The 16,608-nt window shown below is 39.6% G+C and overlaps 1 protein-coding gene across 1 annotated transcript in view; it reads left to right on the forward strand.

Moving 5' to 3' along the window:
* STX12 (syntaxin 12) overlaps positions 1-8,054 on the forward strand; it is a 75,608-nt gene extending 67,554 nt beyond the window's left edge. The window contains exons 7-9 of the mRNA XM_007935806.2: positions 3,966-4,038; positions 6,380-6,462; positions 7,959-8,054. Of these exons, the coding sequence (XP_007933997.1) occupies positions 3,966-4,038; positions 6,380-6,462; positions 7,959-8,054 (252 nt within the window). The remainder of the gene's footprint in view (positions 1-3,965; positions 4,039-6,379; positions 6,463-7,958) is intronic.
* Positions 8,055-16,608: the final 8,554 nt, after the last annotated feature.

Below are 16,608 nucleotides of genomic sequence, written 5' to 3' on the forward strand. Positions count from 1 at the left end.
ACCTGTACAATGAAAACATCATGTACTTTTAATTCTCTGCTCGGCCACTTGCCAGCTATGAGACCTGAAGATAAGGTATTAAAACCCTTGAGTTAGAATGAGATTAGTATATGTCTCATTGGGTTGTCATGATAACCAGTTGAGTTAAATAATAAACCCAGAAACCCATTGCCATTGAGTCAATACTGACTTATGGCGACCCTGTAGGACAGAGTAGAACTGCCCCGTAGTGTTTCCAAGGCATTTACAGAAGCAGACTGCCACATCTTTCTCCCGAGCCACTGGTGGTTTCAAATAGATGACCTGTCCATTAAAAGCCAGTCACTTAACCACTGTGCCACCAGGGTTTCTTAATAGTTAATTATAGCTAACACTTCCTATTACATGCTTATTGCACAATTCTAAGTGCTTTATATATATTCATTCATTTAGTACTTGTAACAGCGCTATGAGTTGCGATATGTCCTTTGATTTCTTCACTGCTGCTTCCATGAGAGTTGATTGTAGATCCAAGTAAAATGAAGTCCTTGACAACTTCAGTCTTTTCTCTGTTTATCATGATGTTGCTTATTGGTCCATTCATGAGGATTTTTGTTTTCTTTATGTTAAGGTATAATTCATACCAAAAGCTTTAATCTTTGATCTTCAGCAGTAAGTGCTTCAAGTCCTTTCCATTTGCAGCAAGCAAGGTTGTGTTGTCTGCATATCGCAGTTGTTAATGAGTCTTCCTTCAAACTTGATGCCATGTTCTTCGTATAGTCCAGCTTCTCAAATTATTTGCTCAGCATACAGATTGGTTAAGTATGGTGAAAGGATACAACCCAACACATACCTTTCCTGATTTTAAACCATGCAGTATCCCCTTTACTGTGTTCATACATCTGCCTCTTGATCTGTATACAGGTTCTGCATGAGCACAATTAAGTATTCTGTAGTTCCCAATCTTCACAGTGTTATCCATAATTTGTTATGATTCACATAGTCAAATACCTTTTCATGGTCCATAAAACACAGGTAAACATCTTTCTGGTATTTTCTGTTTTCAGCCAAGATCCATTTGACATCAGCAATGCTATCCCTAATTCTATGTCCACTTCTGAATCCTACTTGAATTTCTGATGGTTCCCTGTTGATGTACTGCTGCAACTGTTTTTAAAGTATCTTTAGCATGCTAAATTTTACTTACGTGTGATATTAATGATATTGTTCAAATAATTTGTGCTTTATGTTGGATCACCTTTCTTTGAAATGGTCAGAAATATGGATCTCTTCCTGTCGCTTGACCAGGTATCTATCGTCTTCTAAATCTCTTGACTTAGATGAGCGAGCACTTCCAGCATTGCATCCATTTGTTGAAACATCTCAGTTGGTATTCTCTAAATTCCTGGAGCCTTATTTTTCACCAGTACTTTCAGTACAGCTTGGATTTCTTCCTTCAATACCATTGGTTTGGGTGAAAGTGTACAGAGCAAATCAGTTTCCCATTCAACAATTTATACACGTTTTGTTTTGTGACATTAGTTGCAATCCCCTCAGTGTAACAGCACTCTTCCCATTTCCTCCCTGGGTGGTTCTTTCCATTTGCCCACCTTTCCTGCCCCTTCCTGCCTTCTGAACTTTGTTTTTGGGCAAATGCTGCCCTTTTGGTCTCATATGATTGATTGTTCTGAGAAGCATGTTCCTGATGTGTATTATTGTTCCCTTTATAGGCCTATCTATTGTTTGACTGCAAGGTCCTGTCTTAGAGTGGGTTCAGTGCCAGGTTTGAGGGGTGTCTAAGCACCATAGCCTTAGAGTTTCCATCAGTCTCAGATTAGTAAGTCTAGTCTTTTCTGTGATTTTGAATTTTGTTCTAAATTTTGTTCTCCCATTCTGTGCAGGACCCTCTTGTGATCCTGATCAGAGGGGTCGGCAGTGGTAGCTGGACACTGTCTAGTTCTTCTGGTCTCAGGCTAGTGGAGGCTGTGGTTTACGTGGTCCATTAGTCCTTTAGACTAGTTTTTTCTTTGAGTTTTTTATTTTTTTCGTTCTTCTTGACTGGAAGAGACCATCTTAGATGGCCACTCAAAAGCTTTTAAGGCCAAAGTAGGATGTAGAGAAAGTCTTTATGGACTATGTTATACCAGTTGATCTAGATTTCCCTGAAGAGCGTGGTCCTTAAACCCAGTGATTCGGTCCCTCAGTATACCATTGGTTCTTGACCATATGCTACCTCCTGAAGTAGTTGAATGTTGACCAGTTCTTTTTGGTACAGTGACTATGTATTCCTTCCTTCCTTCTATTGATGGTCTCTGTATCGTTCAACATTTTGCTCTTAAAATCCTTCAGTATTGCAACTTGAGGCTTGAGTTTTTTCTTTAGTTCTTTCAGTTTGAGAAATGCTGAACATGATGTTCCTTTTTGGTTTTCTAACTCCAGGTATTTGCACATTTCATTGTAATTCTTTACTTTGTCTTCTCCAGCTGCCCTTGGAAATCTTCTGTTCAGCTCTTTTTATTTCCATCATTTCTTCCTTTTGCTTTAGCTACTCATATTCAAGAGCAAGTTTCAGAATTTCTTCTGACATCCATTTTGGTCTTTCTTCCTGTCTTTTTAACGACCTTTTGCTTCTTAATGTATGAAGTGCTTGATGTAATCCCACAACTCATGTGGTCTTTGGTCATTAGTATTCAGTGGGTCAACTCTGTTCTTCAGATGGTCTTGAAATTCAAGTGGGTTATAAGCAAGGTCATATTTTGGCTCTTGTTGACTCATTTTAATTGCCTTCAGCTTCAGCTTGAATTTGCATATGAGCAATTGATGGTCTGTTCTGCAGTCAGCTCTGGCCTTGTTCTGACTGATGATATTGAGCTTCTCCTTGTCTTTCCACAGAGTGGTCAGTATTATTCTCGAGTCTCCTGTCTGGTGAGGTCCATGTGTATACCATTTATGTTGTTGAACATTAATAAGTTGTTGGTCTTGCAAAATTCTGTCATACTGTCTCTGGCATTGTTTCTATCACTAAGGCCACATTTTCCAACTACTGATGCTGCTGCTTTATTTCCAACTTTTGCATTCCAACCCCAATAATTATCACTGCGTCTTTATTGTATGTTTGATCAATTTCAGATGCAGAAATTGGTAAAAATCTTTAATTTCTCCATCTATGGCATTAGTGGTTGATGCATAAGTTTGAATAATAATTATATCAACTGGTCGTCTTTGTAGATATATGGATATTATTCTGTTATGGACAGTGTTGTACTTCAGAATAGATCTTGAAATGTTCTTTTTAACCATGAATGTGACACCATCTTTCTTCAATTTGTCCTTTCTGGCATAGTAGACATTATGATTATCCACTTCAAAATGTCCTAAACCAGTTCATTTCAGCTCAGAAATGCCTACAATATCTATCTACATGCATTCTATTTCATTTTTGATGACTTCCAATTTTCCTAGATTCGTACTTGGCACATTCCATGTTCCTGTCATTAATGGATGTTTGCAACTGTTTCTTCTCATTTTGAATCCTGCCAATATCAGAAAATGAAGGTCCTGAAAGTTTTACTCCATCCATGTCATTAAGGTCAACTCTGTTTTGAGGAGGCAGCTCTTCCCCAGTTGTATTTTGAGTGCCTTCCAACCTGAGGGATCTTCCAGTACTGTATCAGACAATATTCTGCTGCTATTCATAAGGTTTTCACTGGCTAATTTTTTCAGAAATAGATTGCCAGGTCCTTTTTCTTAGTCTTGCTTAGTCTGGAAGCTCTGCTGAAACCTATCCACCATGGGTGACCTTGCTGGTATTGGAGATACCAGTGGCATCGCTTCCAGCCTCATAGCAACACAAAAACCCCTGCAGTAGGACAAACTGACAGATGAGTGGTAGGAAAACACATGTGTTACGTTAATAGCCCAAACTCTTAGTAAGTAGAGGAAATGAATCTTCTAAAACGTTAATTAATTGTTTTTGTGTTTTTCAGGCTGACATTTTAGATGTCAACCAGATATTTAAAGATTTGGCTATGATGATCCATGACCAAGGTGATCTGATTGGTATGTATTAGTGATACCTTTAACCCCAAGGTGGATCGATAGTATTTGTGTACATAGAAGTCAGTAAGACATATCAGCTATAGAAAGTTTAGAAATACCACTTTAAAAAAAATCACTAAGCTTATTTGTTGTCAAATGTAGAAATTATGGTGAGACCTCCTTGAATACTCAGCCCCATTCACTTGCCAGAGCCTCTGATATATCTTTGACTGTTTGGGGAAAATAGCGTCAGCTTCCTAGTTTTTAGCTCCAGAAACTGGCACAATGTTGGATTTAGTAACAATAAGGAAAAAAGCTTTTGTATTTGGAAATTATTTCAAGTTTATGAAAAGTTGCAAAAAATGAAAACATTATAAGGAATTCTCTTATACCTTTTACTCAGATTCACCTCTTAACATTCTTCTCCATTTGCTTTATTATTTGCCTTCTCTTTCCCTCCCTCTCCCCCCCATATGTATAATTTCATAATTTTTTATGAACCATTTGTGGGTGAGCTGCATAGTTCATGGTCCTTTATCCTGAAATACTTAATGTTTATTTCCAAAGAGTAGAGCTATTCTCTCTCTCTCTCTCTTTTTTTTTTAATCTTCATTTCTTTTTTTTTTTTTTTATTGTGCTTTAGGTGCAAGTTCACAGAGCAGAATTTGTTTTACATTCAACATTATGTGTACATTTATTTAGTTTTACTCCCCGTTTACCATCCCCAACCCTAACCCAGTCTCCTCCTCTCCCTGCCCAGTAATCCCCCTCCCCCTGTGCCCCTCATAGTTACGCACTCCTGTGTGTCCTGCATTTCTTCCGTGCGAATGTTGACCCTCTGGTGCCCTGTGGTCAATTGCTCTTAAGGGATGCATTTCCATATAGTATGTGGGTATGTCACCCTGGGTTGAGTGGTCTGTGTGTACAGCTTGTTTACTATTGGGCTGAGAGCCGGTCCCTGGGAGTGAGTTTTATTCCAGGCCCAGAGTGTATCTCAGGGCCATAGTATTGGGGGTCTCACCAGACTCCATCTGACCAGTAATTGTGGTCATTTTTGAGTTTTTGGATTTTGTTCACTTTTTTCCTCCCACTCTATCCAGGATCTCCAGATTTGATCCTTTCCTGAGTGGTTGGCATTGGTAGCCAGGCACCATCTAGTTCTTCTGGTCTCGAGGGCCATCGTGTCCTAGGGTTGATTCCTTCCAAATGCCCTTTTTTTTGGGGGGGGGGCACTCTTCTTCACTTCCGATGATAGGAGACCATTAACTCCATCCTAGATGGCCGCTTGAAAGCTTTTGAGACCTCAGTTGCTACTTGCCAACGTAGGATGAGGAACAAGGCTTTTATGTATGTTGTACTGGTGCCCCCCAGTACAACTATGGTCCTGAGTTGGTAGATCCATTGGATCTTTCTCCCACAGTGTCTGGGTGTCTGTGAGGGATTGCTCTGTGTCTGTCTTCTGTTGTTTCTGTAAGGATTGCAGGTATTTTGTATCACTGGTGTCTGTGCAAGATTAGGCTCTGCTGAATCTATCCTTGGTCTAGAGTATACTCCTGTTCACTGACTCCCATCTCATCTTCTCAGATGTTTATGTGTTTATCTGTGGCCTGGTGTTTGGTGTTAATAGTAATGCAGTATTGTGGATATACTGGTTAGTATTAGCATCTGTTGTCTATCTCTTATGTGCACAATTCTGTGTCCTCCCTTTTCCTAATGTTATCATGGTGGTCACAGACTCTTTCTATACATTTCTCCCCTTACCCAGGTCAGCGTGTGGCCCCCAACTAGCCTGAAATTAATCTCTCCCCTTCTCTCCCCACCATGGTAACCTACAAAGTGAGTTCCCTTTCTTAAGCAAACCCTTCTTTATCTTTTTACAGTAATGGGCTCATACAGTATTTGTTCTTCTGTGATTTTGACTTATTTCACTCTGCATAATGTCCTCCAGGCTCATCCACATTGTGAGATGATTCGTGTATCCTTCATTGTTCTTAAATGTAACATAGTATTCTGTTGTGTGAATGTACCATAATTTGGTTATCCATTCATCCGTTGATGGGTATTTAGGTTGTTTCCATGTCTTTGCTATAGTGAATTGTGCTGTGATGAACATAGGTGTGCATATGTCTGTTCATGCTCTGCCTCTCACCTCTTTAGGATATATTCCTAGTAATGGAATTGCTGGGTCAAATGGTATTGAGTAGAGCTATCCTCTTACGGGGTTAGTAACTTTTGATTTCCTGGCTGGATAGTTGGGATGGTGATGTTGAAACCAGGATGTGTAACATCAGAAGTCTGCTAAATTATCAGTTTTAAAACACTAGAGTGTAGTAAAACATCCACTTATTCTTCTTTTTTGCAGATAGTATAGAAGCCAATGTAGAAAGCTCAGAGGTGCATGTTGAAAGAGCCACTGATCAATTACAGCGTGCTGCTTACTATCAGGTAAAAATAGGTACCAATGACGGGACACTCTAAGCTGCAGACTTCCTGGGCCATTGCAGTACACTAACACATTGGGAACAACTGTAGCTTCTTGCTTAGGCTTAAGCTGGAGGCAAGTAGTCAAAACTTCAGTCCCAGTTCCATTCTTAGTATTTTCCTTTGCAGAGAGATCTATGAAAGGCATCAAACCTTGAATAAACTTACATAGAAGCCACCTACCTACAAAGCCAATGGCCATAAGCTATAAGCTAGTCTGACACTTAAATCTTGCATAAGGCAAATCATATATCCTAAACAGCTGAAAATTGTTTTAGCTAGTATACTGATAGAGACATTAAAGTAGGGCTTCATAGATAATTTATGTTGACTGTTGCCACAGAGGATAGATGTAGAATCATCCTGTTATTTATCTATAAATAAACAAAATATACAAACACAAAAACCCCATTGCTTTCAAATCGTTTCTACTCATGGTGACCCTATGTGTTATAGAGTGGGACTGCTCTATAGGATTTTCTTGGCTATAATCATAGCAGAAGCAGGTCTCCAGTATTATTAGTACCTGAGCACAAACCTAGGGCTCAAATGAATAAATAGGGTTAATTATGGAAGTGTTTCTATAAAGTGAGATTCTGCATAGTAGTTGAAAATCTAGTTTTATGACTTTTATTTGGGGCTTCATCTCAAATATTGTGAATAAGACTCTTCTCCTCCCCCTCAATTTGTTATTGTGTGGCCTTTTAGAAATAAATAGCACCTCATTCATTTCTCGTGTTCCCAGGTTAGCTGTATTTCCCCTGGAAATGTTCTTAAAGAAAAGTGTACTTAATAACAGTATATTCCTTTTAAAACCATGTGATGACTTTAGTGTCAAACAGTAGAGGAATAATTAAATAAATTATATACATCCACTCAATGCTATATTATGTGAGCATTAAAAGAGATGTTTATAAAGAGTTTATAATCACAGAAAATTTTTATGCTAAAACATGAAGTGTGAAAAACAGGAAACCCCATATAGTATGATCCCAAGCATGTCACATAACAATACATACAGATAAAAGATCAGAAAGACATAGAATGTCAACAGTTTCATCTGTCATGATTATTTTCTTTTATCTGTAGATGATTATTTTCTTTCTACTTGTCTGTAATTTTTACAATGAACATAATATAACAGGCATAAAACTTTATTTAAAAACATGGGCAAATGTGCAAATAACTCATTTTGTTGCAAATAATGCTGAGTAGCATATATATAAGCAGCTCCTTTGAAAAATTGTGTTTGGAACCTGGAATTAGAACTTGCACTGCTACTGGCACTGGGGAACATTGAGAGAGTTTGGGAACATCTCTGCATATTCATGCATCGATAGAGTTAATTTTTAATTACAAGAAGGCAGATTTATGAAGCACTCCTGAAGTCTCAGATACTAAAAAAAAAAAAATCTTAACTTGTTTCATGAGTGCCTTTTTTTACATATTTCTTTCCTCAGAAAAAATCTCGCAAGAAGATCTGTATCCTGGTGCTTGTCCTGTCAGTGATTATTGCGATCTTGGGACTTATTTTCTGGCTAGTTTATAAGAAGTGATTGCCTCAGAGCCTTCTTCTGATGAGCTGTTTTCAAGGGCAAGGGCTTGTTGGAGTTTTGCCAGAACAAAGTGATCACAAGAAAAGACCATACACCAGAACGTCCTGTAATAATTTAGTTAGAAACTAACTGCTAACTAGTTCTTGGAATTAGTGACCTATGAAGACAGTATTTATCAATTTATGTATACATTTTATTGATTTCTCAAATTAGGAATTAACTTATGTGGATTTTGCTTTCTCTTGTATTTTGATTGCCCTTCATCCCAAGTGTATACTGAAGATTCCATTCTAGATGCTCTTGTTTTGACAGGTGACACTACAGTCTCATAATATTGTCTTTTTATATGTATACCACATTCACCTTTTCACTAGCAACTGAAATTACTTTCTGGCACCCAGCATATAGGAGTCTGTCAGAAACTGTATAATAAGCCAGCAATTTTTATTATTTAACATTTTAATTTGAATTTCCAAGAAGCCTATTCTCTATCTGCTTTGAAAGATTTTGGCACTGTATTTAACTGGAAAGTAAAAAATTGCCCATGTGCTCTAGATTAAATGAGAAGGCTCTGTTTGAGCTGGTGAGTTGTTGGGGTACATGTTACTAAGCTGGGTTTAAAGTTTACTTCATTATCTGCGAGGGTCATATAGAGCAGTTCATCCTTAAACACACTAAGACACCTTGTTCACTTTTTGAAGAAGTTAATTTAATTATCATTACTATACTCTATGGGGTCCCTCTCCTACCTGTCTGTATAGAAAGAGAAAATTAGACAAAGCATGCTTTTGGAAAGCAGATAGGAATTGTTTGGAATGATGTAATCTTTCTGCTGTTGTTGTTCACTTGTGATTCTACATTCCTGGTGAATGATGAATGTTACTGTCAAAGGGCTGTTCCCTATCCCATAGGGTTGCTGGGCATTTGATGGGAGGGAGAGTTTAAAAGCTAGACTGAGATTCATTTAAAATTTAGTCTTGTGAACCTGGTGATAAAGCAAAGCACAGGTTCATTTTTGTAAATAATAGCTGGTTGGGAATAGTGATATTAGACTTATCCTAATTTATGAACAAGAAATCTCTCCATGCATAGTTTGAAACACATACACACAAAAATGTTTCAATAAAAGATTGCTGCCTTGTAATGTAAATGTCATCCACTTCCCTTTTTCACAGGCCTATAGCAGTTAAAGGGAACATAATTTCTTTAGGGTCTCACATAAATGTGAATCAGGCCAATGATTTTAGTTCATCCTTTACTGAATTAAAGATTTGGCTACCCTGGGTATATTTATATTCTTTTCTTCCATTCTGCTTAATGTTACTTAATCTTCTTTTACTAAACTAATGTGAACAGTAGGGAAACAAGAACCCAAGTGCATTTCTTTGCAATTCTTGCGCCATTCCACACAATTAATACAAATAAACATTTTTAAAGCTTTTGTAGTATGTTTTTTGAGTTAACATCCTAATGAGGTAATGTGTTGTCCTCAGAAAAATTGAGGCCTGCAACACTCCTTGGAGATCAGGTGAGGGTTGGTTTGGGGGATGGGATAGTGCTGTTGCAGTTCTTTTCTTGAAAAACTGGATGGAGTTGTTGGGGTGGCACAGTGGCCCGAGCAGCCACTTCACTTCTATTTCCTTGGTTTTACAATCACTGACCCTTAACAGCTGTATTTGGATACATCATATATAACATGCCAGGAAAGAGAAAAGTTTTATAATGAAAATCTGTTTGAATTTGTAAAATAAAGTGACCATAGTTCTATTCTATAATACTATGTAATTCAGTGGTAATGGTAATAGTGGTCATGGGTAGCAAGGATGAACTTAAACTTGACCTAGAATTTGTGGTAGTTGCCAAAGAGGTTCTGCCATATGGTCCTAATAAACATATTCACAGAGTCTTCCTGACCCAGGCCATCTTTGAGGCAGCATGGTCTGGGACAGTGGTTCTTAACCTTGGCTTCACAATGGAAACTTAGAATAAATACTGATCCCTATGTCCTCCTGCCCCAAGATCTGATTAGTCTGGAGTATAGCCCGGACATAGGTTTGTTTTAAATGTCCAGGTGATTTTTTATGTGCAACCATGGTTGAGAGCCATTGGTTTGGAGTTCAAAACTAGATTGGGGTTCAGAAGACCTGGAGAATCTTAGCTCTGCCATTTAGCTTGCCGTAGGTCTTTGAATAAATCATTTAACCCACAGGCCTCAAGTTTTCTCGATATGTATCTTTTCCAGCTATAAAATTCTTTGGCTATAAGGATCACATGGGAGCTCTGGTAGCATAGTGGCTAAGACACTTTGCCTGCTAACCAGACAGCTGGTGGTTCAAACCCACCAGCCACTCCTCGGAAGGAAGGTTGGGCAATCCTACTTCCGTAGTGATACTGCCTCGGAAACCCAAGGAGGGGTCGCTATGAGTTGGGTTTGACTCGACGGCACATAACAACAACAACAACATAAGGATCACATAGGTTTAATCTGAACATACTGAACGTACAAGTTGTATGTTCACTTCTGTATTCCTTTCCTGTTTTCTTCTCCCCTTCTCCTTCCTTTTGAGAATATTTTAGAACTGGGCAAATCTAGCATACTCTCTTCAAATGACCTACAGTTGTAGTACTGTATAGGATAAAATAAAAGTCCCTGCTGGCTACTTCACTTGGAAATGTTCCAGAACAAGAGCCTTCTAGACCCCAGACTGATGTTCATAGGGGAAGTTGGTTCCCTTGCAGCCGTACTCAGTCTAGCTCTCAAGCTAAACTTAAGCTGCTGTGTACCATTGGACAAGAGTGTCAAAATGAAATTTCCGTTCAGTCTGCAAAGTAAAACACCCTGAAACTTCTCCATTCAGTTTCTCTTGCTATCCAGAGGCTGTATGGAAATGAAACTTACGTTTTTGGCCATTGTCTTGGTTTTGTAGTGCTGCTATAACAGAAATACCACAAGTGGATGGCTTTAACAAACGGGAATTTATTCCCTTACAGTTTAGAAGACTAGAAGTCTAAATTCAGAGTGCCAGCTCTAGGGTGTGGTAAAGACCCCTTGACCTTGGGCTTTATTTAGCTCTGCCTCTTGTTTCAGCTCACTGGAGCTGGGGGCATCTCCTAACTTAGGCAGCTGCAGGCGGCTGAGGCTGAGGAACCCAAGGTTGACAGGTAGAGTGGTACAATCCCAAGATAACCAGGCAACACGGCAGACTACTGATTCAAGTCCGGGAACAATCTTAAGATCATCAGACAACATGTCAGGCCACTGGTTCATGTCCAAGAACTGGAAATGAAAACTTGGCCAAGTGCAGGATCCAAGTGTGCCAAAAAGCTAGAGACTGTTCTCAAAGCTTCTCCTTATATACTGGAAGAAGGCCACACCACAAAGGCAACTCTCCTTCAGCTGATTAGGTGCTTATAGCAGATTTAACCATGGAGGTGATTATACCAAACAAACACTGCCATCGAGTTGGACCTGATTCGTAGCGACCCCTCCTTGGGATTGCCTAACCTTCGCTTCCAAGGAGTGGCTTTTGGGTTTGAACTGCCAAGTGCCTTAGGCACTATGCCACCAGAGCTTGTGGAGGTGATTAGTGATTACAATGTCGTCATGTGGAATAACTGCATCCAGCTACCTAGCTACTCAAAACCCCAGCCAGGCCCAGTTGATACAGCCTTAACTACCACAGTCATAAGGTGCAGACCAGAACCCAAATTGAATTTCAGTCCATCATGTTCCCTAGGGTTAGGAATCAGGAACTTTCACCCTGCTTTTCTAATTATGTTTAATGTATTCCTAAGGTTTCAAATAATTTTTCATTATTGTTTGCCAGATCTACAAAATACAACTACTTTTGAATCTCTATTGAACCAGGAAATATTTTGCAAAGTTTTGATTCCCAACCCCTGGTCCTACATTTAGGCCAGTTGAGTTGTTCACATTTTATTATGTTATCAAAATGAAATGTGATTGATAATGTAGCACTTTTTTTGAAAAAAAAAAAAAAAGGGGGTAATAGAATTTTCAGTGCTGACCTGTGATTCAAGACCAAGTTTTTTCCTAGTCCATAGAGAAATAAGAATCATGTAGTGGGCTTTTAACAATACTATCTTTGAGTCTGACCTAATATTCTTCCAACTTTTTAAAAAAGATATTTTAAGATTAAAATGAAAAGGTAATGTTAGATAGATGGCAGTCTTCATTTTTAAATCTCCTTAGGCAACAAAAGAAAAGTTGACTCCACTATATATATATGGGAGCTCTGGTAGCATAGTGGCTAAGGCACTTGACTGCTAACCAGAAGGCTGGTGGTTCAAACCCACCAGCCACTCCTCGGAAGGAAGGTTGGGCAATCCTACTTCCGTAGTGATACTGCCTCGGAAACCCAAGGAGGGGTCGCTATGAGTCAGGGCTGACTCGACGGCATATAACAACAACAACATATATATATATATATATATATTTTCCCCCCCCCGCTCTATGACATCTCAAAAATCTGTGAACCCTTTATCTAGACTGGCCCCATTGTTTTACAGCCAGAGAAGCTGAGGCCAGGAATGGCAGTCTAATGTAGAAAAGTAAAAGCTTGAGGAAGTATTCTGTGTGTGGTCTTTTGTGGGCTAATGTATGAGTCCTTATGATCAGTAAGTTACAAAACTAAATATTTTGTATTTATTACACCCACCCACAGGAGAGCTCTGGTGGCGTAGTGCCTAAGGTATTTGACTGCTAACTAGAAGGCTGGTGGTTCAAACCCACCAGCCATCCTTGGAAGGAAGATTGGGCAATCTGCTTCTGCAGTAATACCACCTTGGAAACCCAAGAAGGGGTTGCTGTGAGTCCGATCTGACTCGACAGCAGTTTGGTTTGTTTTTTGGTATACCCACCCACAAAACCATCTAGCAGAAGTATTTTTCTTGTCCCCCTTTTCTAGATCAGGAAACTGAGTCATAAGTAAGTAGCATGTCCATAGTCACACAATTTGTAAGTGATGGAGCCAGGATTTAATCTCCAGAACTCTGCCTTCAAGAGCACACCTTCAGATAATATAGTACACTACCTGCAAGCCACAGTATCACAGATAGAGACACCTTCTATCATCTCTTCCATGTAGCCTTTCCCTAAACACCTAGCAGAGGGGCAGTGTCTGCCCAACCTTTCATAAACTCCTTTTCTTCCATCAGTACCTTGTGAATGTTTCTTTCATCACCATGCTAAGTGAAGCCTCCTGCTTGTACTGTCTGTACACACATACACTACACACACACACAGTTTTTTTCATTGTCTCCATTGGAGCACTTAGAAATCATGTCAAAGATATTTTGAAAAAGTTTTCTGACAATATGTTCCTAATGTCTTTAGATTCTATTCCAAGGAAGTCTGTTAAAGGCTAAGGAATTAATCTTTCATTTTGTTGTAATACCAACATTCAAAGGCAGCTAGTTCATCATTCTCTCCAAGTCAAAAGGTTAAGGGCCTAGACTGCTGCCCTCTAGTTTGCTGACATCTTTGGCACCCAAACAAAGAGCATTTTGCTTGATAAAAGTTAAAAAAAAAAAAAAAAAACCCATAGCGTGGACTCTGACTCATAGTGACCCCCATTAGGTTTCCAAGGCAGTGAATCTTTATGGAAATAGATTGCCCCATCTTCCTTCCATGGAGGAGCTGGTGGGTTTGAACCACCAACCTTCTGATTAGCTGTCAAATGCCTTAGGCACTGTGCCACTAACCTAAAAGGTAAGTATAAATTGCCACTATATCAGAGGCCAGTATGAATATTAGCTGGAAACAGAGCACATCACTGAGAGGTAAAGAGTTACAAGGGTAAGACTATGGGTTTTTTTGGTGGTAGTGGTAGTGGTTAGGTGCTGTCGAGTTGGCTCCAACTTACAGTGACCCTGTATACAACAGAGTGAAACACTGCAAGGTCCTGTGCCAGCCTCAAAATCCTTGCTGTACATGAGCCCATAGCTGCAGCCACTGTGTCAGTCCATCATGTTAAGGGCCTTCCCCTTCTTTGCTGACCCTCCACTTTACCAAGCATGATATCCTTCTCCAGGGAATGGTCCCTTCTGACAATATGACCAAAGTAGGTGAGATGAAGTCTGGCCATTCTCGCTTCCAAGGAGCGTTCCAGGTGTACTTCCAGGACAGATTTGTTTATTCTTCTGGTAGTCCATGGTACTTTAAGTGTTCTTCACCAACACCACAACTCAAAAGCATCGACTCTTCTTCGGTCTTTCTTGTTCATTGTCCAGCTCTCACATGCATATGAGGTGATTGAAAATATGGCTTGGATTAGGTGCACCTTAGTCTTCAAGGAGACTTTTTTTTTTTTTTTAATTGTGATTTGGGTGAAAATTTACAGAACAAATTCCCTTTCCATACAGAAGTTCACATACACTTTGTCTCATGACATTGACCACAATTTACCACAATGCAACAGCTCCCCTCCTACTTCCTCCTGATAGTTACCTCTTCCCTGTGTCCATCCCTCCATGCACTTCTGCCCCCTGAGCTGTCTCCCTGTGCGTAAACAGCTCTTCTTTCTCCCATGATTGTTCTCTCCAAGGAGTGTATATACCTCAGGTAAATGTTCAACTCATATGCCTATCTTTTGTTTGGCTAGAAGCCACAGGTGTGGGTCCAATTCCAGACCTGAAGGGCAGCTAGGGGCCATAGTCTCAGTGGTTTCACCAGGCTCAAGGAGACATCTTTGCTCTTCAGCACTTGAAAGAGGTCTTTTGCAGCAGATCTGCCCAGTACAATATATCGCCTGATTTCTTGACTGCTGCTGCCATTGGTGTTGACTATGGAATCAAGTAATATGAAATTTTTAACTACTTCAGTTTTTTCTCCGTTTATTGTGATGCTGCTTATTGGTCCACTTGTGAGGATTTTCGTTTTCTTTTTGGTGATAGGTAATCCATACTGTAGACTGAAATCTTTAATTTTCATCAGTAAGTGCTTCAAGTCATCCTCACTTGCAGCAAGCAAAGTTATGTTGTCTGCGTATCACAGGTTGTTAATGAGTCTTCCTCCAATCCTGATGCCATGTTCTTCATATAGTCCAGCTTCTCAGATTATTTGTTCAGCATACAGACTGAATAAGTATGGTGGAAGGATACCAACAGGTAGTCAGTACTAAAAAAACACAAATTGTTGTCATTAAATTGATTTTGACTCATGGTGACCCGTGTTATGGAATAACACACAGTTTTTTTGGCTATAATTTTTATGGAAGCAAGATTGCCAGGCTTGCCTTTTATGGCACTGCTGGGTGGGTTTGAGCCATCAACTTTTAGTTTAGTAGTTGAAAGCAAAGGAGCTCTGGTGGTGTAGTGCCTAAAGCATTTGACTGTTAACCAGAAGGTTGGTGGTTCAAACCCACCAGCCACTTCTTGGAAGGAAGACTGGGCAATCTACTTCTGTAAAGATTTACTGCCTTGGAAACCCAAAGGAAGTTACTATGAGTTGGAGTGGACTTGATGACAGTGAGTTTTTTTTTTTTTTAGTTGAGAGCAAACCGCACGACCTCAGGACCTATAGTCAGCACTGTTGTTGTTGTTGTTTGCCATCGAGTCGGCCCTGACTCATAGCGACCCCTCCTTGGGTTTCCGAGGCGATATCACTACGAAAGTAGGATTGCCCAACCTTCCTTCCGAGGAGTGGCTGGTGGGTTTGAACCGCCTGCCTTCTGGTTAGCAGTCAAGTGCCTTAGCCACTATGCTACCAGAGCTCCCACTAGAAGCGATTAAAACCACATCCACAAGCTGAGAAATTAAAAAGCAAAATAGGTGAGATTTTATCATTGATACCAGAAATGGCTTACACACCACCTCATGCCTGAAAAGGGCATGGAACTTCAAGGGCCCACAAAATCTCTGTAAATGAAAGTACCTTGTTCTTTTGTTACACTTGAAGCATTTTTTAGCATAATTCTTAAAAATCATGTGCTTGTGCTCAAAGAAGGAAGCCATAGAATTATTCCTGTTTTCCCCAATCCAAGCTTAGAACCTGTATTTTTCCCATTAGCCTCATTTTCCTTTAGCATTGTAAGACTGAAAAGGAGAATATGAAAAAGCCATTTGATAAGTTAACATCTTTGCTAGATGAGTTTATTGTGCTTTTGAAGACCAGAGGAAAATGTAATTCTCCAACCTGCCTAAGAGTTTATACTTATTATACCCAAATGAATGTGCTGTTAAATCTTTTTAAAAAATCCTTTTTATTTAAAATTTTTATTGTGCATTGGGTGAAAGTTTACAAATTAATCTTCCATACAGCAGTTCATACACATTTTGTTTCATGACACTCACTGCAATTTCCCACAATGTAACTGCTCTTCCCACTTCTTCCCTGTAGTTACTGCTTCCTTGTGTCCTTCTTTCCCATGTACCCCCCCACCCCCCAGTTATCTCCCTGTGCAAAACACTGCCCTTTTTTTCTCCCACCATTTCTCTCTCCAAAGAGTGTATCTGCCTGATGTAACTGTTCAGTCCATGTGCCTGTCTATTGTTCGGCTGGAGGCTATAAGAATGAGTTCAGTTCTAGACCTGA

This window comes from Orycteropus afer, unplaced genomic scaffold, assembly GCF_000298275.1.
Source record: "Orycteropus afer afer isolate SDZICR_OR568_19922 unplaced genomic scaffold, OryAfe1.0 scaffold00031, whole genome shotgun sequence".
NCBI lineage: Eukaryota > Metazoa > Chordata > Mammalia > Tubulidentata > Orycteropodidae > Orycteropus > Orycteropus afer.